At 49.5% G+C, this 22,799-nt stretch overlaps 2 protein-coding genes across 16 annotated transcripts in view; one reads left to right on the top strand and one right to left on the bottom strand.

Moving 5' to 3' along the window:
• Nucleotides 1-12,440, bottom strand: part of MTOR (mechanistic target of rapamycin kinase) — a 103,351-nt gene extending 90,911 nt beyond the window's left edge. For 3 of the 5 annotated variants that reach the window (XM_037881194.2, XM_043531669.1, XM_037881195.2), the window contains exons 1-14: nt 12,294-12,437; nt 10,623-10,785; nt 10,167-10,275; nt 9,316-9,378; nt 8,617-8,849; nt 8,057-8,257; nt 7,125-7,259; nt 5,524-5,799; nt 5,071-5,179; nt 4,089-4,275; nt 3,783-3,911; nt 1,939-2,183; nt 1,217-1,432; nt 320-525 (exon numbers count right to left, since the gene is read on the bottom strand). In XM_037881194.2, the coding sequence (XP_037737122.1) occupies nt 320-525; nt 1,217-1,432; nt 1,939-2,183; nt 3,783-3,911; nt 4,089-4,275; nt 5,071-5,179; nt 5,524-5,799; nt 7,125-7,259; nt 8,057-8,257; nt 8,617-8,849; nt 9,316-9,378; nt 10,167-10,275; nt 10,623-10,742 (2,229 nt within the window). In that variant the 5' untranslated portion in view covers nt 10,743-10,785; nt 12,294-12,437. Of the gene's footprint in view, nt 1-319; nt 526-1,216; nt 1,433-1,938; nt 2,184-3,782; nt 3,912-4,088; nt 4,276-5,070; nt 5,180-5,523; nt 5,800-7,124; nt 7,260-8,056; nt 8,258-8,616; nt 8,850-9,315; nt 9,379-10,166; nt 10,276-10,622; nt 10,786-12,293 lie in introns of all 5 variants that reach the window. The other 2 variants (XM_027826700.3, XM_037881196.2) reach the window with 2 other exon arrangements.
• A 158-nt stretch (nt 12,441-12,598) lies between these two features.
• Nucleotides 12,599-22,799, top strand: part of UBIAD1 (UbiA prenyltransferase domain containing 1) — a 100,885-nt gene continuing 90,684 nt past the window's right edge. For 5 of the 11 annotated variants that reach the window (XR_006286431.1, XM_037881198.2, XM_043531674.1 and 2 more), the window contains exons 1-2: nt 12,640-12,838; nt 14,067-14,632. Coding sequence is in view for 10 of the 11 variants with exons in the window: in XM_037881198.2 (XP_037737126.1) it covers nt 14,110-14,632 (523 nt within the window). In the remaining variant the exon portion in view is untranslated. Of the gene's footprint in view, nt 12,839-13,557; nt 13,683-14,066; nt 14,633-16,529; nt 21,113-22,799 lie in introns of those variants that run through there. The other 6 variants (XM_043531677.1, XM_043531676.1, XM_007053703.4 and 3 more) reach the window with 5 other exon arrangements.

Raw genomic sequence — 22,799 nt, 5'->3', positions numbered from 1 at the left:
CAAGGCAAAAAGCGTTGCCCATGCTGGGACCTGAAGTTACTACTGTCCTCTCCACCCTAACATGGAAGTTGGTGACTGCAAACCGCATAGAATTCTGAGGGCCGCTGGTGCAAATAAATAAAATGAAGATGTCAACACTCACTAGGAAAGCATTGTCTTAGAAGTATCAAGCTGGGTTATCTAGCTCCCTTCCAGAAAGGGAGACCTACACTGCACTGCAGCTGTTCTAGAGCTGGACAGTCTGAATTCTTTAATGCCACCATCCCCACCTCAGTTAATAAGGACTCCATTCCCATCCTTAGCACCCTGTCTCCGTTACCTGTATTAACATCTTGCGCAGGAAAGGCATGACAAAGGCAGGGTTCATGCTGCTCAGCCGGCCCACGGTGCAGATAGCCAGCTCTCGGATTTCAAACACCTGATCGTTCAGGGCCACAAAGAGAGCCTGCAGATTTTCTGCCTGGGCAAGATGGGCATCAAACCTCTCATCCAAGGAGGCCAACACACAGTAACGGATATCGGGGTCTGCAAGAGCATGATCACTTGTCTTCGCTCATGTTCAACTGCTGTTCTGACACAATCTTGACAGACACACTAAATTACATACCACCTTCTTTCACCAGAGAGCTACCGTTAATGAACAATCCTGCCAAAACCTTGGAACAAGTGGACAAGGACCCCAATGAGTGAGACCCCTGAAGAATCTACCCAATGGTGTCTCACTATTGCTCTGTGCTGCCAAACAAGACACCCAGGTTTCACGTCCAAGACAGTCTGTTGCTCCTAAAGCCAGTGTGACTGGAAGCACCGTGGAGAAAGGGCAAACCAGCCCCAGGTGACCACTCAGGTGACCATTCAGCCATTAACAGAATCCACCCAGTAAAAGGGGAAAAAAGAGAGCGAGGTTCAACAAAAGGAGCTGGTCCCTCCTGAGTAATAACAATTGAGACTGTGATGTGGGACAGGCTCATACAACAAGGCAAGAGGCGGGAGTGAAATTCTGAGGCCTCCACCTAGAACAGAGAATCTCTGGGGTTACATCACTCTGCACTTGCTCTCTGCTAATACTCCCAAATCTGGGGATGGATTCAGAGGTCTGGAATCCATTTTATTTAGAAAAAGCGATTGCCTGGGTTATCGGAAAACAAGCCTGAACACTACCACAACCCTCTGTCCAGGCTCAGACAGCTGTATAGTGGCTAACCCAACACATTACCTGGGTCTGTTATCCCAACCACAAGCAGTTTGCTGAGAACGTCTGCCACCACCTGCACTGCAGTCTGGCTGACCACATGGGCATGACCACTGATCAAGTGGATGGAGGGCGTGAGAAGGCGAGAGCAGGTGCGGGCCGCCTCCATCCGGATCTCCTTGTGCTCACTGTTCAGGAAGTGATCCGCACAGTGCCGGACAAACTGGGTCAGAGAATGGCCTGGATAGGAGTGGGGAAAAGAGAGATTGGTTCTCACACAGGTTTACACCTCAGAGATTGGACTTTCCAGGGAGACAAACGTGGAGCTGCAGACTGAGTGTGAGGGACACAGTTACTGTTGGGTTTAAAGTCTCTCCTCCTGTAACAGAAGCAGCTGTGTAGATGGGGTCAGCCAGAGCATGAGCTAGGTCAGCTCTTCTCTTCTGTGCCAGCCAGGGAAAAGGCAAGCCCTTCCTTAGATGCTTTTAAATCCATTTCTGGATTGTAATTCTAATTACACTATTTACATATTTTTGTTACTGTGCACCCTCAACAGGTGATGCTTTCCAGAAGGCTCCCAAAACTCTGCAGTGAATTCAGCTGTGGGAACACACGCAGGCCACGAATATTGTTCTGTAACCTTAATTACAGCGTCCGTAGCCTGCAGCGACAATACTGACATGCACGCTTTCTGGGTGAGCCCTAACGCCTCTCACATCCACCCTGCTGCTTGCTTCACACCTTACCTTCGAACTCGAAGCTGCCCAGTGTGCGCAAGGCGAGGGTGATGCTGCCCACGTCGCTGGCCTCAGGGATGTTGGTGAGGCTGGGAGAAGCCAGCTGATGGGCAAGGCCCTTGGGCATGCCTGGGTGCCGGAGAGGTTTGTGCATTAGAACGAGAGAGAGCATTTTCAGCAGTCCGTCCTGGATGTCCTTCTTCAGCTGGGGGATCTGACGACTCAAGTCATAGAGCACAGCGGTCAGAGCAGGGCTGAGGGTGATAAGCAGGCAGACGCTCATTAGGACAGGAACAAGAATAGTTACTTGTTTTGGCTTCTCATTCATTACTGTAACTTTACCCATGAAAGCATCACCTGGGGTGTTTATAATGTCACAGCAACACCAGCTATCACAGCACAGCTGCCTTCGTGCTAACACCAGAACTAACAAACCAACTGCTTGGATTCTAGCCCACACCTTTGTGTTAGGCGCTACCAGGAATTATCTGCATGGTGAAACTCTAGAGGAGAGTCGTGCAAGGCACTCTGCATCAGGCTACCTTTGAACACTGCTCTGATGTTTCACAGAGAGCAGAATGCAGCTGCAGGTTTATTTTAGTAGCACCTGCTGTGTTGGGTGCCTCATTCCTATACTCTGTAGGCTACCAATTCACGTCCAGGAGTTCACTTTAGTCTATGAAGCACTGTGCAACCTGGGAGCTAGCTGTTTGAAAGACTGCCTTTATCCCGTATCCGCCATCCTGGCTGAGGAGATAAGCTGGGACACTTGTGTTAGGAGTCCCCAGATATGAACTCTGAAGGTGGGGGAAGGCTAGAGGTAGGACAGTCAGACCTCGAATTCACTTCCCCTGTGGGTCTGACACAGCTGGAATGCGTTGGCCTTCAAGGTTTTCCTGTTTGCCCACGTTTTTGCCTAAAAGGAGTGAGTGCTGGGAAGCAGGAGAGTCTGCTCTTGACTTTGCTTGGACTAGTTATTTTATAGAGCAATTCTTTACATGATGACACGTTCTCAGAACCCAAGAGACATCTCACACTGAAGACAAATTGTGGCTTGTTGCCTTCTCAGAGGAGTAACCTCCTCCCAGCAGGATGCATACGCACTGACAGTGTTGGAGGAGTCTAGCTGGCAGCTCCAGGCATGGCATGGGAAGCTCAGCACAGCAATGCACGCACATGCTGAATTTCAAATGCTGGCCCTGACTTCCACACATGGGTAAGTGCTGAGCTTGAATAACCAGAGCAGCAGAAAGGCACGTATATCCATTTTACACACCTAAGCGTAACCATGGTTGGATTTGGTCACGGGATAAAATTACCCGTGTTTGAAAATCGTGTCTTTTCTGGTATGTTTCACTTTTGAGGGGAGTGTGCGAATTAGCTGACTTGAATGCACACCCTCACCCCAGCTGCCATCCCAAGAGCTGAAGGATTCCTCCTCAAGAAAAGGGAATAGCTTCTGGCGTATTTATACTCCATAAGAAGCTGTTTTTTTGGATCCTTGGATCTAAAGATTAGTTCTCATCCCTTATCTCAAAAAGAATTAAATTAGTAACACCATAGTGTTATTTTCATCCTGGTATTTGGCTTCTCAATGGCATGGGTGGAATGTCTTAGGAATTTCCTTAAAGCAGGACGCTCAGGGAACTATTTCCTGCAACTCAGGAAGGCAGACAACAATATAGTGTTTGCTAAGGGAAAGCATTTGACAGGCTTTTCTCTAAGGCTGATTAAGAAATCTGCCTGCTGGAGTTTCATAACTCACTTTATACATACAGTGATCACTGTTGCTCATGGCCAACAATGCCACCCAGTGGCTAATGGAAAAACTTCCTAACATATCTTATATCTACCTCAGTCCCACGGCCAACATGGGTTCCAGAAGCTCTTTGATGTCCTGCTGGATGCAGGGTCCCATAGCTCGTGCCAGCATGCTGATGCAGGTGAAGACTGTGGCATCCACCTGCATGGACTTCTGCCTCCTGAAAACAGACACCATAAGAGCTATTTATCTCAGAGTGCAATCCTGCATATCTCTTCAACCCTCTCACTTATCAAAGTCTCATGGGAACAGCTATCAGTTTAATAAGCTGTCACACCCAAAATGGCATGATCAGCAGGTGTCTATCCAAGATCCTCTCTAACCTTCACACACTCACTTGTGGGCGAAATCTTTTGGTGGGAGTGCTGCTTTGATGATTTCAAGGACCTTGGACAAGTAGGCCTGGAACTCAGACCTCACGGCCACAGAAAGCAGTCCCAAGGCTTGGAAGGCTGCTGTTCGTTCCTTCTCCTTCTTCACACAGCTCAGGATGTGGTTCATTGTGTCCGGAAGGTACTGATCAGCTGATCACAGGAGCAGAACAAGACAATCAATGAGTTCATTTGGCCTCATAGAGGGAAGCAAACTTTGAGATTATGAGAAACCAAATTCCTAGTGGCCTGTGTGGCTAAAAGCTCAGTCATCCCTTTCATACGGTCCCCACTACAGAAACAGTGTAAGAGAGAACCTGGCAATAGTCATTAAAAGACGCTTCCCGTAAGCAAGATTCCAAGGAGTTTATTACTTGTTACTGCAGTGACCGACTGGGATTTGGAGGTGAGGAAAGACACTAATAAAGCTTTAAGGTAAGTCCAGTTAGAGCCATGTTGACAGTGCTCCTCCAACTCCAACTACTTTGGTTGTTCTCAGCACTTTGAGTGATTCAACTTTTGAAAGGCCAGCTGGGATTTTCTGTCATCCACAGACGGGAAATCCAGATTGGACGTGGCTGGTAACTGGGATATAAGTGAAGGGAGGAAGAGGGTACAGATCAGCACGGAACATGGCATGCTGAGGGTGCATGAAAATGAGGTACTGTTTTGATTAAGGCCCTCAACATGGAGTCCAGGCAAGGGCTTTCACTCTGCCAGCTTTACAAAGCAGCAAGCTCCCACTGGATGTCAAGGACTACTATCCAGAGGACAGTAACTCTCACTACTTAAAGTAGGAATCAAAGTGCCTGTCTGTACAATGCCAAACACCAGGATTTCTGCTGCTGCATTACCTGTACATAGGTCAACGGGACCACGTGAGCTAGAACCTCCCCAACTCACCTTCAGCTGCACCCCCAGCCAAAGCCCAGCTGCAAGACCCCTCACCTGTGAAGGCAGAAGGCCGGAAAGCAGCCAGCCGTGGCAGTAAATTGAGGATTGTCATCTGGATCAAAGAGTTCTTGCTGGTTCTGCACTTCAAAACCCAGAGGCACACCTGAAACCAGAGGGGTTGGGCTTTAAAGGGTGCCCTGTCATCCTTGCCATGTGGAGATCGCAAGGTTTTCCACTGTCATTCTGCCGCATCACTCCTCAGGAAGGGTTATAATTATACCTGTGCCACAGAGGGCTACACTGAGGCACAGAGAAGTTAAGTAGATCACTCCAGGACACACAGGAAACCAGCATCAGAGCCAGGAATATAGTTAATGGGTTGTGACCATGAACCAAGTATTGGGCCATATTGCCTCCCAGCAAAGGGAAGGGAAGGAAGTCACACTAAGAGTCTGGCCTCTCTGCAGGGGATTTGGGGAGGCCGCTACAGAAAAGCCCACAGCTCACCTGATCAAACTTCTCCTCCATCAGATCCCGACAACATCGACTCTCGACCAATGTTGACTTTGCTGGGACAGGCGAGGCTCCAAACCCCATGATTCCTTGATGGGGGCTGTACCCCAGGAGCCCCACCAAGGCGTTCGACTGTGGGGGCTGTACAGACTGGAAGCTGGTGAAAGGGGTGATGTGCCGAGGCTTTGTACCGAAGCCCAGCAGGTCTTTGCAGTATTTGTCGTGCACCATCTGCTGCTGCGTGATCTCCTCCATCTCCTCTCTAAGGCGCTGGGCACAGAAAAAAAACACTTTCAAAGGCAGTTAAACAGAAGAGGACACACACAACCAACAAACTCATGGACCCCACACCAAGGGGGCTGTCTGGCACGGACTGAACTGCAAACCAGACGTGACATCCAGGTACCTCACATGAAATAGATTTTCCTGCCAAGTGGCCAGCAGTGAGACAGCACGGGCAAAGAATTCTCTTTTTTGGCTTCAGAGTGGGAAAGAATCAGGGTCATGCAGTGAAAGTCACTGAACAAGGCAGGCTAGGTATGGCAGTGGCCCTAACTCTCGTGGGAAATGCTGTTCCCTTTGGTTGAGGAGACAGTGGATGCAGGGTTGGAAGTGGTGGGGATAGCCTAGATGATGTCTCGAGGTCCCTTCTAGCCCTACAGTTCTGTAATTCTGTGAATTCACAGTCTAGCAGGACTCTTAGAATGTGCTGAGTTTCACATGATAAAACAGTACTGGGCACTAACCTGACCCTCACTTCCAACACATTCAACCACTTCCTATGAACCCACCAGTCCCTACGAAAACACCTTCACTTCAAATTTAATTGGTGCCAAGTTGCTGCTTAAATTAAACACTTCATATAAGGTTAGAACCTATCAGGCGACCATCCTATAGCACACACATAGAACAGACAGTGAGGTATCTGTCCTACCACATACGGTCACAGGGGACAGCATAATGCAAGAAAGATTTGAAGCTACAACTGGGAAAAGATTGTGGAGGAGTAATTGAAACTAAAGAGGGAGAGAGACCTATTCACGCACCTTGTCCATCCCAAGGGACGGAGGCAGAATTGTTCCCTGAAGGACATTCTCTAGTGCTTTTTCTAATCGAATTTTAAAAGTCCCAAGCAATTGGGTTTTCATCCTTTCTTTTCCCTTGGGAGACTGCCCAACCTCTCATTTAATTCACTGCCAGGAAGTGTTCCCACTTTCTCTGGCTATACCCTCCTATAACACCCTGCACAATTCCTCTCCTTCCTTTGTGCTTATATCCCACAAATATCTGTACTTGCTGCCCAACACATCCAGTTGTATCTTAAAGCTATTTAATGTCACTTTCCATCATGAATGAACCCTCCTGTCCCTAAACATTTGTTACTGTTCAACTAATTCCCTTCACTTTGCCACTGTGTTTGTGACAATGAAATGCCCTAGACCCCAGTTGCTCGTGAACTTCTCCAGCTCAATCAACCCATTTCCAACCCAAGTGGATTAGTCACATCTGCCCCACTTTATTAAACTGAACGAGGAGACACCTCCGTTCGGCCAGCCATAGCACCAGACTAGTTGCCATCTTGATAAGTCACTCACCTCGCCCTCCATGCTGCTGATTCTCACTAATTCGTTGAGGATCAGTAAGGCACCATGGATTCGGTCGTCACGATTCATACCCTTCTCCTTGGCCAAAGTCTCATCAAAACCTTTCTCTGCCTCTTCGTATGTGTGCTGAAGATAGATAATAGCAGCCTTAACAGAGACCAAGTCCCCCAATGTAGAACAAGGGAATACAGCAAGTCAGTAGTTACTGGGAGCCCTTAAGTTCCAGGAACGGCTAAAACCTCAGCTGATCAACACTAGAACGGAGCGCTGGACAGTTCTGACCCAGTCTACTCTGGCAACCCACCTGTTTTCAACAGAAAGAGTGGACAAGGAGACCTGCATCTTCCATCCTCTCTTAAGAGCACACCATTACCACAGTGCACATGGGGATTATGTGAAATGTGTGTTGGGGCCTTTCAGTTCTTGGCACCCTGGTCATGTTGCCAGTATAACGTGTGCTCAGGTCTCACTGTGTCAAAGTAGTTTGATCGCATTGTTCAAGCCTCACATGTGGATTTAGAACTCCACACTGTCAAATAAGTACAACCCTGGCTGCAGTGTTGTAACCTTGCCATTGCTGACTGGCTCTTTGATCACTGATGCTGAAGATACTTTGAGGTAGCAGAACCTAGAAAATCTGCATGTGTCCTAACTACTGAGCATTCTGTTCTACTGTTGGCAACAAGTTACAGAAAGTACAGTAGATCCCTGGTGGAATGGAGTGTCTCACATGCTTTTGTAGAGGGTAGTGTAAACAGTTTGGTTCAGCATGCTCTAGAGGCCAAACCATTTTCAAACCTGATTGAGAGAGGCCAACACCTACTGACATATGGGGATCAGTCTCTTGGCTTTTGGTGAGGACGCTGAAGCTTTTCTGAACTCTGGAGGAAAGCTGTTCCAAGATTAAGGGATTATTTCCTTACTCTGTACCACTGTGGCTTCTGCATCTCTTTTGGCTCCCGCTGGGTGGTGAGGATAAGGCAGGCTCGTAAGGCAGACACGGCTCCCTCTCGGATGGCCTGCTTGGGATCCCACACAGCAACAAAGATGTTATCAAAGAACGGCTGCACCTGCTGGAAGAAGAAGGTGGGCACGCTGATCGCCAGCTCACGCAGGACCAGAACCTGGAGAGAGGGAGAGAGATGGTGGCGTTAGGCACAGATTGGAATTCAGAGACTGACCCCTTCCCTGTGTCTGTTTAGACTGTAAGCGTTTTGGGGGCAAGGACTATCTGCTCTGCATTTGTACAATGCCTAGCATAATGGGGCCTCATTCTTGGTTGGTCCCAAAAGACTTTCATAATGAACACGGTTTACGGCAGACCAGCTAGCCAGCATCACAGCTTCTCAGATATACAATTGTAGCCATTCCAGTCCCTGGCAGCTCTCATTCACTGCATCCACCCATCTATATACATCGCTCCCATCACCACTACTCATGAGCAGCCAGCCCTTTCCCAGGAAGGCTGAAGAGGAGTACGTACAGCCGCGTGTCTTCGACCTTCATTCCTATCAGCTCCCAGCCACTCCAGAGCCCGTTTCACCTCGAACTCCACATATTCCGCCGTGAAGGTATCACCTGCCAGAGCAAGGCGCCCGATGGCCTTGGACGCCATCTCCATGACGACAGGGTCATTGGAGGGGAGGAGGTTCCGAAGGTAATTGGCAAACCTGCCGATGCGGGTGGCATTGCCTCCCTCAACGCCGATAAGGCTTGCTGGGGAGAGGGAGAACGGGAATGAAAACTCTGCCACTGAGTCAGCTTGCCCGACAGTAGGGTAGTCCCTGGAGAAGAGTTAGTATTCCCTATCCATTCTTTAGAGACTCCCATTCTCTCTTCCTAAACCAAAAATCCACCAGAGAAAACAAGCAGTAGGAAAGGGTCACCAGCCTTTTAAAGTCAGAATTTGTTTAGTAAACAGGGAAGTTTATCAAGTCCTTTCCACAGGTCACAGCTTTTCCACCCTGGGATCGTGGGCCCATTCCCAATTGACAGGCATCCACATGCAACCACTACAACTGGCCCCCTTCTTGACAGTCTCAGTAGAGGCGCCAAGGACTGAATGGACTAAAGAGACTGAATGCTCCCTCACCCCTAGAGATTGCCCCTCCAGGTCAAAGTTGAGGCACACTGACAGAGGGCAGTGTGGCTGAAGTTTGCACTGCTGGTGCCTGGGTTGTACCTGCTCTGTAGATAAAGAGGCCATCAGTGTCCAGGGTTGTCAATCCGGCACCTTTCAACAGCACTAAATTCACAGAAACAATTTTAAAGTGATACTGTCAGCTTCGAAATCAGATGCGGTCAACAAAGATTTCTTTTCCTAAGTTACTTCCACCACCTCCAGACACCTTGGGGTTGGTTTGGTTATGGCTGGTGAAATCAACCCACAAGCAGCTTCTACGTAGTTAACAAAAGGCAAATGCCAAGGATACGGGGTATTTTGTTGGAAGGGTGTGTTTTTATACAAGTTACCTGCATCCTTGTGTGTCACAGCATTTGGGAAGCTTTGCCATGTAAGAATGAAAGCACAACAGGGCAAATGAGGGAGCCGCTAAACAAAATGAAGGCAAAAGCCATTTAGATCCCTCCACAGGGATGGGGGCTGCTGCCCTTGAGCCAGGTGACTTTAAACAAAAAAGAATGAATGTTCTCAGGCAACAGGGAGTCCAGAGGCTTTGCCTCTTGTGACCACCAATAAAACTGGACACTATGAGAAGTATTTTCAGAAGAGCTCAGGGCCAGATTTTCAAGTGCTCAGCACACACACTGGGGTCAGATTTTCAAGTGCTCAGTTTCCAAGGAGGCACCAAAAGGGCCAGATTTTCAGAAGTGCTCAGCATCCAGCAGCTCCCATTGTGACACCTATGGTCAGAATTTCAAAAGAGCTCTATATTCCATACACACCCAGTGCACTGAACTCTCTTAAATATAGCGGGCATCTCTTGTGAGCATGGAGTTCTCTTGACAATCGGTCCCGATAGAACAGCAATGTGAAGGGGAAGTTCACCAGAGGTGCTGAAGTCCTTCACTCACCTATAGCCAGAATGCCTCCTTTCCTCTCGTTTGCATCAGAGCTAGAGACCAGTTCAAATATGTGGTGATTCAGCTGATCGTAGAAGCGGGTAGATTCCTCCTGGCTCATCTGCACAGGTAACGAATTCAGATCAATTTACCACCTCTCCTCCACTACATATGCCCCAGATAAAGAAGGGCAACAACACTTTTCAGGGCTCCCAAACTCAAAGGCAGTAAATTAACTGTGGGATCCAAATCCAGAGGAAGCAATTACGTCTGCTGTCTGTGCCCCTGCCCGGTTAACCCAGCCCCTGTTCTGGTGCCTGCTTGTGCCCATCCCACTCTAGTACCTACCTCAGCATCCCAAATCTCTACCGCCCCAAGCATCCTAGCGACACACCTCACTCCCTAGCCAAATGGCACAAATGTGTCTCCCCAGCTAAAGGCTGCTGCTCCCACATCTGCAGCACTCACCTCACGGAGCTCCATGGTGACATAATGCTGCAAGTCCTTGGCGGCTTTTGCCCTGATTTCTTCGTTGCGGCTCTTCAGCCCGCTGGCAAATTGCTGAAGGATGGACACGGTGCTCGACATGATGGCGGCGAGCCGGGACTTGGGGCATCAAGTCCAGTGGATCCTTTAGACAGAAAACCCGTTTATTGCTTTTAGCTAGTACAGAAGCCAATCACAGCTCCCTCCACCACACGGCTCCTATTTACTGCTCCCAAATATACATCTCATGAGAAACGGAGGGCTTTCAGATGGCATAGTAGCTACAGAACCCCATCAGATATATGACAGGGGTACAGGCTCCTGGGATTCCACAGACCTAGGCAGCTTTCAAGAGTTCCGGCTCGCACGGTCCTTCAGCGCACCCTAAACAAACCAGCCCCAGCTCAGCCTCCTGACTCCTAGAACAAAGCGTTCATGGGCACATGAGACATGCCCAAATCAAATCCATGCCCAAATACCAAGACGGGCTTGTGCTTCAGAGGCGTTCCCAGTCAAGCAAAGTTACAAGGAGGGTAAGGACCGCCTGGTGTGCATGTCGATGTCGTTACTTCAGTTTGCTCCTCTACAACCCCTTTCATCCAAGAACCTCAAAGTTCTTTACAAACCTCAACGCTCCTAGGGGCTGATAAGCGCTATAACCTCCGATGCGTATTTAAGGGCTGAGAATCTATTTGTGCCAGCAACAGTCATTGTAATGGGATATTTAATGTTGTACATGTGTAGAGACCATCTTGATGGGTGCACTTTTTTTTTAAAGTTTAAAAATAACCATTTTAGAAAGGAGGAAACCGATGCAGGGGTCTTCAAGTACGTTGCTGCAAGGCAAACAGCAGGTGAGTGGCGGAACTAGGCCTAGAACCCTAGGAGTCCTGGGTTCCTAGTCCTCACTTGCCACTACTCCGCCTCATTAAAATCCCGGGGTACAGCAGATGCCCCTGAGGAATCAGGAGATACTGTGGGATCTTTCCTGCTACCAGCATCTCCCCAGAAGCCATGATCAGCTCCCCAGGCTGGAAGAGTAGCCTAAACAGGCCTCTTCTGCCCTGGTGAGGGAACGCGTTCGCAAGGAGCGGGGCAAAGGGGTGATCACAGCCTGTCCATCCCGGGCAAGCAGGGCCTGCGCGCTCCGCCCAGGGCAGAGGCCTTGCCTGCATCAGTGGGGGGCCCAGATCCAACGAGCCGCGCTGGGAAAGCCGGCGCAGACCCAAGGCCAGGGTCCCCGCCACCCACTGCCCGGCCCAGGGCGGGGAGGCCCCGGGGGTTGAGCGGCGGCCGCCGGCCTGGCTGACAGCTCCGGGCACCGCTCCGCCTGGGGCACGGGAAAGGAGGGGGCAGCGGCGGGCGCCAGCCCGAGGGGAGTCGGGCACCTCCCGTGCTGCGGCGGGGGGGGGGGGGACCCGCGGGAGGCCCCCTGCCAGCGCGACTCGGCTCACCGAGCAAGCCCCCAGGGCAGCCCCCATCCCCGCTGCCGGGGCTGCGGCTGCCGGGGGGCCTGGGCCAGCCCGGGCGGCGAAGGGGCGGGGAAGGGGACGCAGCCTCCATAGGCCCCGCACTGGGGAGCCAGGCCGGGGTGTCCCTACTGAGGGGGAGGGGGATCCCTTCCCGGCGCCGGATCGGGGCCCCAACACTCACCGCCTCCGGCCGGCCCAGCCGCGCCGGCCCCCTTACGACCGGCTCCCCAGCTTGGGCCCCGCGTTTCCCCTCCCCCACTGCTGTCGCCGGGCCGGCGAAGACGCGCTAACCAATCGGCGCTGAGGGGAATGTGACCAGCAGGTGGGGCAGCCAATAGCTTTAGGAGTGAGGAGGGGTTCCTAGAGGATCGTGTCCCCACCCCCAAATAACTGCCGGAGGCGAGAGCGGTCGGTATTGGCCAATCAAAGGACATATGGTGACTTACTGACACATAGCTGCGCCAATGAGAAGTTGGGCGCTGTGTGATTGGTTAGAATTCAGAGCTTGCCTCGCCTTTGGAAAGCCACATTGCTTCCGCCCTCTCTGAAGCTGCACGGCATTGTGCGCATGCGGAAATTGATTTTTTTTTTAAACCATTGAGACGGTAGGAATTTTTCGCTGCGTGAACGCTTGGTCCTTCTATCCCCTCCAGCTTCTCGACTGCTCTGGGTGCAGCCTGTCCTGAAGAGCACCAAGGGCAGAAGAAAGGCTCTGTTACCGTAATGGTACGTATAGAAGCTAGCGACTTCTGTGACCCCTAGTTTGCCTAACAGTGGAAAATAGCTATTAGCTATGATAATCGACACAAAACATTTAACGTCTATGATTTACCGCTAATATGAATGGTTAAGGGTTCATATAAGCAGACTTGTTATTGATACTAATGATTAGATGTTAATATTCACTAATAGTTAAATATTAATTGATAATTTAATAACAGTGGCTCAGATTAACTTTCCAGGCTTTCCCTGTGGCACTTCTTACCAGATGATTTGAGTCGCCCCCACATATCAATCCCTGTGGCTTGTTATCCCCATTTTGCAGATTGGGGAAACGGAGGCTCAGAGCGGGTAAGGCTCTGACCTTGCAAGCCGTGGCCGAGATAGACTCGTCCGCCTGCAGGAGTCCATGGGGCGGTGTGTGCATGCAGCATCCCGAGCACCAGGGTCGCAGGGCTGGGGATAGGGGAGTCTATTCTCTGGGGTTAAAGAAGGGGGATGGGGCTCAGGACTCCTGGGTTCAATCCACAGCTCTGCCACGGACTGGCTGAGTGACCCTACGGGAAGGCACCCCCCCCCCGGTATTACTCGTATTCTGGGGCTCTTCCCTATCCCTCCCCCTGGGCCCCACCTGGCTGCTCCCCCGCCCCGGCCCAGGGCTCCCCTCAGCAAGCGGAACCTTGGCGAGCAGCGCCCTTGTTTCCGGAGGGGCCGGCCCTGGCCGGGGCCCACGCGGGGGTGGGGCGGGGGGCGGCGGCGGCCGCGCGGGCTGGCGGCCGGGGTCCCGCGAGAGCCGGCTCGCTCGTGAGCGGAGCCGGAGGGGCCTCCCCGGGACCCGGCTCCGCAGCAGGTGAGGGGGCCCCGGAGCCGCCCCATGCGACGGGAGAGCAGAGTCCGCCCCGCCCGGGGCTGGGAGCCGCCGCCGCCCCCCGCCCGGGGTGCTCCCCCTACCCGGGGGCCTTTCCCTCCCGCAGGGGATGCGGAGGTCGCGGGGGCTGAGGCGCCCCACGGGGAGGAGGAAGGCGGGGAAGGACCCCGCTTCTCCGCCGGTGCCCGGGATGGGAAGGGGCCCGCCCCTCGCTCTCCGCGCCCTGGGGCCCCTTCGCTGGGTGGTCGCCGCTGCAGCGGCTGGCGTCGCGGGTGTCGCCGGCGGCTCTCCCCGGGGCTGGGTGTGTCCCTGGCGAGGCCCCCGGGGCTTTCCCTTTCCTGATGCAAACTCCCCCTCCTTTCCCAGGTCTGCCACCGGCGCCTTCTCCTGAGTCAGCCGCGTGAGGAGCATGGAGTCTGAGGCTCGGAGTGAGAAGATCAGCATCGGCGCTGAGAGCCCCAGAGGCGGTGACGTGGGGGAGCTGGGCATCGGGCTGCCCAGCTCTGCCAAGAGCCGCCCAGGCACCTGGAGGCAGAAATGTGCCGCCTACGTTCTGGCCCTGCGGCCCTGGAGCTTCAGCGCCTCTCTGACCCCAGTAGCCCTGGGCAGTGCCCTAGCCTATCGGTCCCATGGATCCCTAGACCCAGGGCTGCTAGTGGGCAGTGCAGTGGCTGTCCTGGCTGTGCATGGAGCAGGTAACTTGGTTAATACCTACTATGACTTCTCCAAGGGCATTGACCACAAGAAGAGTGATGACCGGACATTGGTGGACCAGATCTTGGAGCCTCAGGATGTGGTCCGGTTTGGGGTCTTCCTCTATACCCTGGGCTGTATCTGTGCTGCCTGCCTCTACTGTCTCTCCACTCTCAAGCTGGAGCACCTGGCCCTGATCTACTTTGGGGGACTTTCCAGCTCCTTTCTTTATACTGGAGGTAAGGACTGTACTTCATACTCTGAGGCAGGAATTGTGCGTGAAATGTATATCTGGTGTATGTCAGCTGCTTTGGTTCATTATCTGTGTTCTCTTCTCCATGGATGGAGCTGAGTTTGTATTATCTGAACAGTTCCTCATTTGCTATTAGCCAGATCTAGTTTAAACTGAAAAGTAAACTAAAGAGGTGTTTTAAGAAATGCACCAAGATTAATGAGTAACACTGATGTAGAGTAGGAACGTGAAATTTTTTTGTGGGACTTATGAAGCTAAAATGTGTTTTGCCTCTTCAGTTCTGCTGCTTGGTGGTTCAAGAAACACCCGGTGTGTTGCTATAGATAAGATTAAGCAATTTCTAGGGCTTGGAGGATATCATTTGAAAGATGTAGCAGCTGATAGTTTAACCTAATGGTTGCATCTGTTCAGGGCCAGATTCTAACATCCATACTCATAGGAACATAAGAATGGGCCTACTGGGTCAGACCAAAGGTCCATCTAGCCCAGTATCCTGTCTTCTGACAGTGGCCAATGCCCGGTGCCCCAGAGGGAATGAACAGAACAGGTAATCATCAAGTGATCCATCCCCTGTCGCTCATTCCCAGCTTCTTGGCAAACAGAGGCTAGGGACACCATTCCTGCCCATCCTGGTTAATAGCCATTGATGGGCCTATCCTCCATGAATTTATCTAGTTCTTTTTTGAACCTTGTTATGGGGTCTTGGCCTTCACAACAGGAGTTCCACAGGTTGACTGTGCATTGTGTGAAGAAATACTTCCTTTTATTTGTTTTAAACCTGCTGCCTATTAATTTCATTTGGTGAACCCTAGTTCTTGTGTTAAGGAAGTATTGTTTACTACTTCTCATATCTACTTTCTGCACACCAGTCATGATTTTCATAGACCTCAATCATATTTCCCTTTAGCTGTTTCTTTTCCAAGCTGAAAAGCCCCAGTTTTATTAATCTCTCCTCAGACGGAAGCCGTTCCATACCCCTAATCATTTTTGTTGCCCTTTTCTGAACCTTTTCTAATTCCAATATATCTTTTTTTGAGATGGGGCGACCACATCTGCATGCAGTATTCAAGATGTGGGCATACCATGGATTTATATAGAGGCAACGTGATATTTTGTTCCTATTATCTATCCCTTTCTTAATTATTCCCAGCATTCTGTTCACTTTTTTGACTGCCGCTGCATATTGAGTGGATGTTTTCAGACAACTATCCAATGATTCCAAGATCTCTCTCTTGAGTGGTAACAGCTAATTTAGACCCCATCGTTTTATATGTATAGTTGGGATTATGCTTTCCAGTGTGCATTACTTTGTATTTATCAACATTAAATTTCAAATTTGTTAGTCTCTAAGGTGCCACAAGTACACCTTTTCTTTTTGTGGATACAGACTAACACGGCTGCTACTCTGAAATCTGCCATTTTGTTGCCCAATCACCCAGTTTTGAGAGATCCTTTTGTAGCTCTTCACAGTCTGCCTGGGTCTTAACTATCTTTAGTAATTTTTTGTCGTCTGCAAATTTTGCCATCTCACTGTTTTTTGCCATTGGGTAGCACTTTACTGCATGCGTAATCCCATGGACTTCAGTGTGACTGCTTGTGGAATAAGGTATTCCAGATGGGTAATGAATCTGCTCCTTAATCTTTGCTCGCTGGTTGAGACTGGAGAATTGCAGACGTTTGCTTTATTATCTTTGGAAAGGGAGAATAATAATCAGTTCTGGGGCAATAAAAGAGCATGTGTGTAGCCCTGCCCTAGCTGTGTTTGTGTTGGCTGTTTTACAGCATTTTTTAGGTGCTGCTGATCTGTTTGAGTAACATCTATTGTCCTCCATGAAGTGAATTTCACTTGGTAACACTTGTTTTCCTCTTGTTTCTTGCCACAGGAATTGGATTTAAATATGTTGCACTTGGCGACTTGGTGATCCTCATCACGTTTGGGCCCCTGGCTGTCATGTTTGCCCATGCAGTGCAGGTTGGCTATCTTTCTGTCTCGCCCCTGCTCTATGCTGTCCCACTAGCCCTCAGCACTGAGGCCATCCTGCACAGCAACAACACACGGGACATGGAGTCTGACCGGCAGGCAGGCATTGTCACCCTGGCTATCCTCATCGGCCCCACGTTTTCCTACATGCTCTACAACACACTGCTCTTCCTGCCCTACCTGATTTTCTGCGTCTTGGCCACACGTTACACCATCAGCATGGCGCTGCCGCTACTCACCATTCCTATGGCCTTTTCGCTGGAGAGGCAGTTCCGGAGCCAGAACTTCAGCAAAATTCCCCAGCGGACAGCCAAGCTCAACCTCCTGCTGGGCCTCTTCTATGTTTTTGGTATTATACTGGCACCAGCAGGCACGCTGCCGAAACTGTAATGGCGAGAGCTGCTGTAGCCCCATGACTTGAGTGTTAGTGCCTGAGCTCGGGGTGCAAGTGGGAGGTTTGTTATGGATGGTGGCCAAAGCAAGAAGGCTGACTCGAGCCAGTGACCCCATGTGAATTTTATGGGCTTTGGTCTTGTTGAGATAAGCGGTTTCTCTTGTACTAGAGACTTCCGATGGTGTCTTAGGAAGCTCTTCTCTGGGAAGAGGGTTGAATTGACCATGTGGCTTTGGTGTTCTCTCGGTGCTTATTGCAATTCATCATGTGAGCAGACAGACATTTCAAGGACTTGATGCTACTGCCATTGAATTCAAAGGGACTTTCGCTATTAACTTCAATAGGAGTAGGGTTGAGCCTTAAATTTGAACTCTCCCTTCCCCTGATCTGTGAATCATCCCCACACAACATGAAGGGGATTCAGCAGCTCCACTCCTATGCTGTGGCACATGCAAGTTACCACTGAATGCTTTATTTTTGTCAGCAGCACAGTAAAACAGATGCTGCTACTTCCCTCCTCTCATATTCAACTTCATCTTCACCACCTGGTCTGGTTCCCCCCCCCCCCCCCCTTGCCAAATCTTGAGTATACACTTCCAGACATCCTGGCTATATGAAATGGGGCATGGGGTGTCCATTAAGAACTGCTGACTTACAGAAGACAGCAGCTTCTGGTGCTCCCACTGCTAGTTCCTCTCTACCTAGGCATTTCTAAAGCACCCATTGCTGTGGTATATAGGTGCTGAAATGGAACACAGCTGGTCCATTGCACTGAGCTTTAAGCCAAAAGCAGTGAACTTCCACTCCTCCCTCTTTAAGTAGCTGGGGGCCAGAACTGCAAGTTGTACAGCTAAGAAGCTCACAAGACTTGGTAGGATGAAAAGTTCTGTTCTTGTTAAAATTTTCTCATGCCCAGACCCGTCTGCCTGAGACGAAAGGGTCTTGGTGTTAAAAGAAGCTGTCAGGCAGGGTGACAAAGCTCTGTAGACAGCTGGATATTGACTAACAGACGCTGTGGTAGCCAAGTCTCTAATAGCGAAGCATTTTCTAATTGTCATCCTCCATATCTGTTGTCTACTTAGTCACTTGTCATCCTATTGTAAGGAAAGCTGGTGGCAGCAAGGGAGAAAGATGGGGGCATTGCAAAAAGGAGTCTGAATTTCTGCCATGACTTTGCACAGACATCAGGATAGTGAATTATTCTTCTCGCTGATAGGTTCCTCTTCCCATTTCCAGTGGGGACCAAGGTTTTGATGACTCCTGTGATGCAGTGGTCAGTTTTGAAGTTCTAGATCACTCCTCAGGATGATGTCCTCATTGATACTGGATATTCTTCCTGCATATCCTTCCACTCCAATCCCTGCTCTCCTGTAAGGATACTAATATAGCCTTCTGGATGAGTGCTATTCCTCACAACAGATAGTGGTGTGAAACACGCAGAGCCAAACACAGCTATGGGGATACTCCATTGACTCCATTAGGGCACAACAGGGTGAATTTGGCTCTTTCATATTTTCCCATGGTCACTGAACCCTGTTCTTCATTGGGAAATATTTTTGTTCCCTGCGTGAAACGGCAATTGTTGATGTAAAAGCTCTTTGCAGGACTCCCTTGAAATGTCCAGATTGAATTGATCTGGACCTTGTTCTGGAACTCCAACTGCCAGGAGCACGGTGTTCCTGAGCCAGAGGGGAGGATATTAACCAGGGCACAACGAGCCTTTTAGTTACGATCAGTAAAGTCCAGCAGGGTGTGCAGTGCTGCATATCCACCTTGGGCGTGTTGTGGCAATGAGAGGTTATTCACCTGAGACTGGTGGCTGCTGTTCAGTGCTGCATGTAATGGAGGGATTATGACAACTATAAAATGGAACTGGCACAGAGATGTTATATAGGTGGCATCAAAGTGTTCAAATGGTTTCTGGTGACTTAGCTGCCCATTGTGATTGCTTCACAGCTGGACTCGGTTACTCAGAAGCAATCTCAGCAGGCAGGTGACAGCTTTAACCAGCCTCAGGTTCAGTTATTAAAATAGGGCGATGCCTGGATTAGACTGTCTCTCCAGACTGCCCAGGGGAAACTACAAGGCAAGACTGGTTTAAGCAGCCAGTCTGCTGCTTTATACAGTAGAGAACTTGGCTTTGGATAGACACCCAGTCAGAAGGGGTTGATCTCTGCTGGAGAGAGAGCAGTATCTAGCAATACTTGGCAATGGTTTTCTGGGTGAATGTACACTTCTTGTTTTCGGTTGCTGGCTTAGAGCTCCAGCGGGCTGGTGATGAGCATTTGTCAAAGAACCAACTCTGTCTTCTGCCAAGCACATGCTGTCTCAGAGACTGAGGAGTGGAAGTGATGGCGAAATCAACCCCAGTGGTAGAGAGAACTATTTCCTAACAGAGCCCATTCTGCAAGATGGGATGGGTTGATCCGGTTAATCCCAGGGTTGTATTGTTTGTAGGTCTCTCAGCAGATACAGCCTGTGCCCTGTTCTTGTTTGTTATATGATAATATGTCTAGCTCTTGCATAGCTATAGTTTAATGGGGGTTGATGTGGCAATTTTTTATGCATGTTTCCTAAGCCATGTTGCTTCTGACAGGCAGAATGTGAATAAGAAATTCGAGAGCTGTAGCTCTTATGGTGAAGGAGGGTGAAGAGTCTAGGAAATGGCCCTCAGTGGAACAGCAACACATAACACTATGGTTGATCTCTTCCTTACAAAAAGGGAAAAGACTCCTGGTTAGAAAGTCTGCCTGCTAGTGGGAAAGACCAGTGCTATTGCTACAGAGCTGGAGTGAGAGGTGACCCGTTTCATGCGTTTGTAGCACCATTTCCTTGGGCGCTCAAAGTGATTTACAGACGCAGGGATTAGAAGAAAAGGTGTCCAGACTGCTTCCATTCATAACCAGCAGCATACACAGCAGACTTTGGAAGTCTTGGGGGTGTGGGGTGCTCTGTGGATGGTAAGGAATCCAGCTGGAAACGCCTGGATTATAATCATAACCATCTCCTTTGTGTCCCCCCAGTGGCCTTGGGCAAGCCACTTAATTTCTCTGTGCCTTGGTTTTTCCACCTGTAAAATGGTGCTTACTGTTGCCTACCTCACCGGGTGTTGTGGGGTTAATGTCATTTGATAAAGAGCTTTGAAAGTAAGAAGTGCTATGCTGTGTATTTTCTCAGGCATTCTGCTTCTCAGGCCTTACTTATATGGGAAGATCTTTTTGGTATAATACAAGTTGTGAATTTAAACCAGTAAAGTTATACCAGTATTGCACCATGTGTATGATCTTATTCTGGTATGAGAGGCCCCTTCTTGGTTTAATTTATGTTGCTTGGGACAGGATCTAAGCTAAACAAAAGCCATGCTTGTGTGTCCAGATGGGGATTTATACTAGCATCACTGGTAAAACTTTCCATATAGACAAACCCTAAGGCAACCTGTCTTGTGTTACAGGGTCTGCGCTGAGGCTATTGGGTGTCCAGCACCTCTTCTGATCATAGGCCTTTTCAGTTTTGATCAGGCCACTTGCAATAAGCTGTATTGCTGCATGCTGAGTCTCTGCTGGGAGCCGAGCAGACCTGTAGCACATCTGGCCATCGTATATATTAAATGGCCTCCTGAGCTCTCCTCTCGCCCAGGTAGTGGTTCAGTGAAGTGTCTATAAACGTTCCATTTTTAACAAGCCATGGTTAATCATTTTTAAATGGCTCCATGTTGTGTTTCTGGGCTTGGATCAGAGTGGTCTTCTGGGAGAACATGTTTCCTATGGACACTCCTCTGCACAGCTTTGGAGTGGAAGCACTGGAAAGCACACACCCTAGGTACGCATGCAGTAGGCTCCTTTGACCGTAAGAGCCCTCTTGTGAACCAGGCAGCCCTGTCCTTGTATGTCGAGAGATAATCTGTTCAATTGAATGGGGAAACGTATGTTTTAGGGCAGATGTTAATAGGTTTTGGTGATCTAATCTATCAACAGAGTCCTCTTTGGAATACACCTTTCTATGCAGGGCACTGTTGAGCCTGAGCATTTGTAATTCTGAGACATACTTCAATTGAACTTTGTCTTTTTAATAAAGATAAACTTGCTTATTAATACGTTGGTGTTCTCCTGCTTTTCCTGTGTCAGAGTCCAGACTCCTGACTTCCTTGCAACTTTTTAGATGGTCACATTTGCGCTGCAGGTCCTTGGCAGCATGCTGCCCCCACCGGTGTTTCATCTGGGCCATAAACCGGGTAAAGGATTATTGGGAAGCTTTCTGGAGTAGCTGTGGTCACTAATGCCTGCCTAGTGCACAGGAAAGTTTGAGCTTCTTCAGTCTTATTCTGCCACTCAAATCATATTTCTCCTGCCTGGTTGCCTTGCTCTCTCGTTCACACAGGGCTGAAGCTATTGGGATGCAGGGCTATGGCCAGAACGGGAGGTCTGTGGGATAGGGGGAATTTGTTCATTTATATTTTATATTTTTTCTTTTGTGGATTTTGGTTTAAAGTGCCTCCGAGTTCCATCCTTTGTTACATGTATCTGCAGCAGAGCCCAGGAGCTATAAACCCTTGTGGCAGGGAAAACTGCCCCAAGGGACTAACATTTTTACCTGTAGCATAATGCTACAGTTTTTAGATGCTTTGGAGTGATTCACAGTCTGGCTTCGCAGCCTATAAATAACTGCTTTAGCAGATTATAAAAGGCGTGGGCTGATCCCTTATTTAGGTCTCAAGAGACAGCATGGTGTAGAAGGAGTTTGGGACAAAGAGTAAGAACTGCCATACTAGTGCTGATTTTCTGTGTAATTCTAGGCACAACTCTTTGCAGTTGCTTCCCTTAGATATGAAAAGGGGCTAATCTGCCTGATGTCTTTCAAAGGGCTGTTTGGAGGCTTGCTCTGTGTACAGCACTAGGAAGATGCAAAGCACTATTAGTGCTAAGCTTTACTATTGCCTCTGTCATTGTGAGGGATCATGAAGTGCTTTGTGGATGCTGGGCCAAATGAAAAGGTGTTTGTAAACAGTGGGGATCAGGGTGTAATTTACCTGCCTGGGGCAGAAGGCAGATTTGTAGCTGGGGTGGAGACTTTTTTCTCCTGTTGGCTACTGTCTCTACTTCACCCCTGATCTCCAGCCCTCTTAGCCTGGTGACAGCCCCATGGTATCACACTCACTTTCGCTAGCTCGGTTAAAGTTTCACCCACATACACTGATTTATCTCTGACGCCATTTAATCTGCCTCTGAATTGTGAATTCACCCCTTTCTGGGTCTTTAATGATCATGTGTGGGCAAACCTAATTTTTTTACAAGAAGGTTGTGGCATCATATCCTTCTCAGCCCATGCTGGGGCCTGCAGCTCAGCTCTGTCCTGGAGGAAATAGTACTCCCTGTGGGCAGGTCTACACTTAAAACGCTGCATCGGTGCAGCTGCACCATCGTAACGCTTAAGTGAAGATGCTCCTATGCCGATGGGAGATTGGTTGGTGTAGTTAATCCACCCTCCAAAAGGCAGTAGCTATGTCGACAGGAAAAGCTCTCCTGTTGACAGAGCACTGTCTATATGGGGGGGTTAGGTTGGTATAACTGTCGCTCAGAGGTGTGGATTTTCACACCTCTAAGCAACTTAGCTAACTGATATAGGTCTGTAGTGTAGGCCTGACCTATGGAGTCACTAAGCAGGTAGAAGAAGGCTCTTCTTCCTAATTCTTTTGTTTTTAATAGCTAGAGTGCTGACTGAGTTCCTCCCCCCGCCTCCCTGCAAGGTTATTTAATCCTCTAATGGCCTTGAAATGAGACT

This window comes from Chelonia mydas, chromosome 18 (assembly GCF_015237465.2).
Source record: "Chelonia mydas isolate rCheMyd1 chromosome 18, rCheMyd1.pri.v2, whole genome shotgun sequence".
NCBI lineage: Eukaryota > Metazoa > Chordata > Testudines > Cheloniidae > Chelonia > Chelonia mydas.
This window is presented reverse-complemented; position numbering and strand designations above follow the sequence as displayed.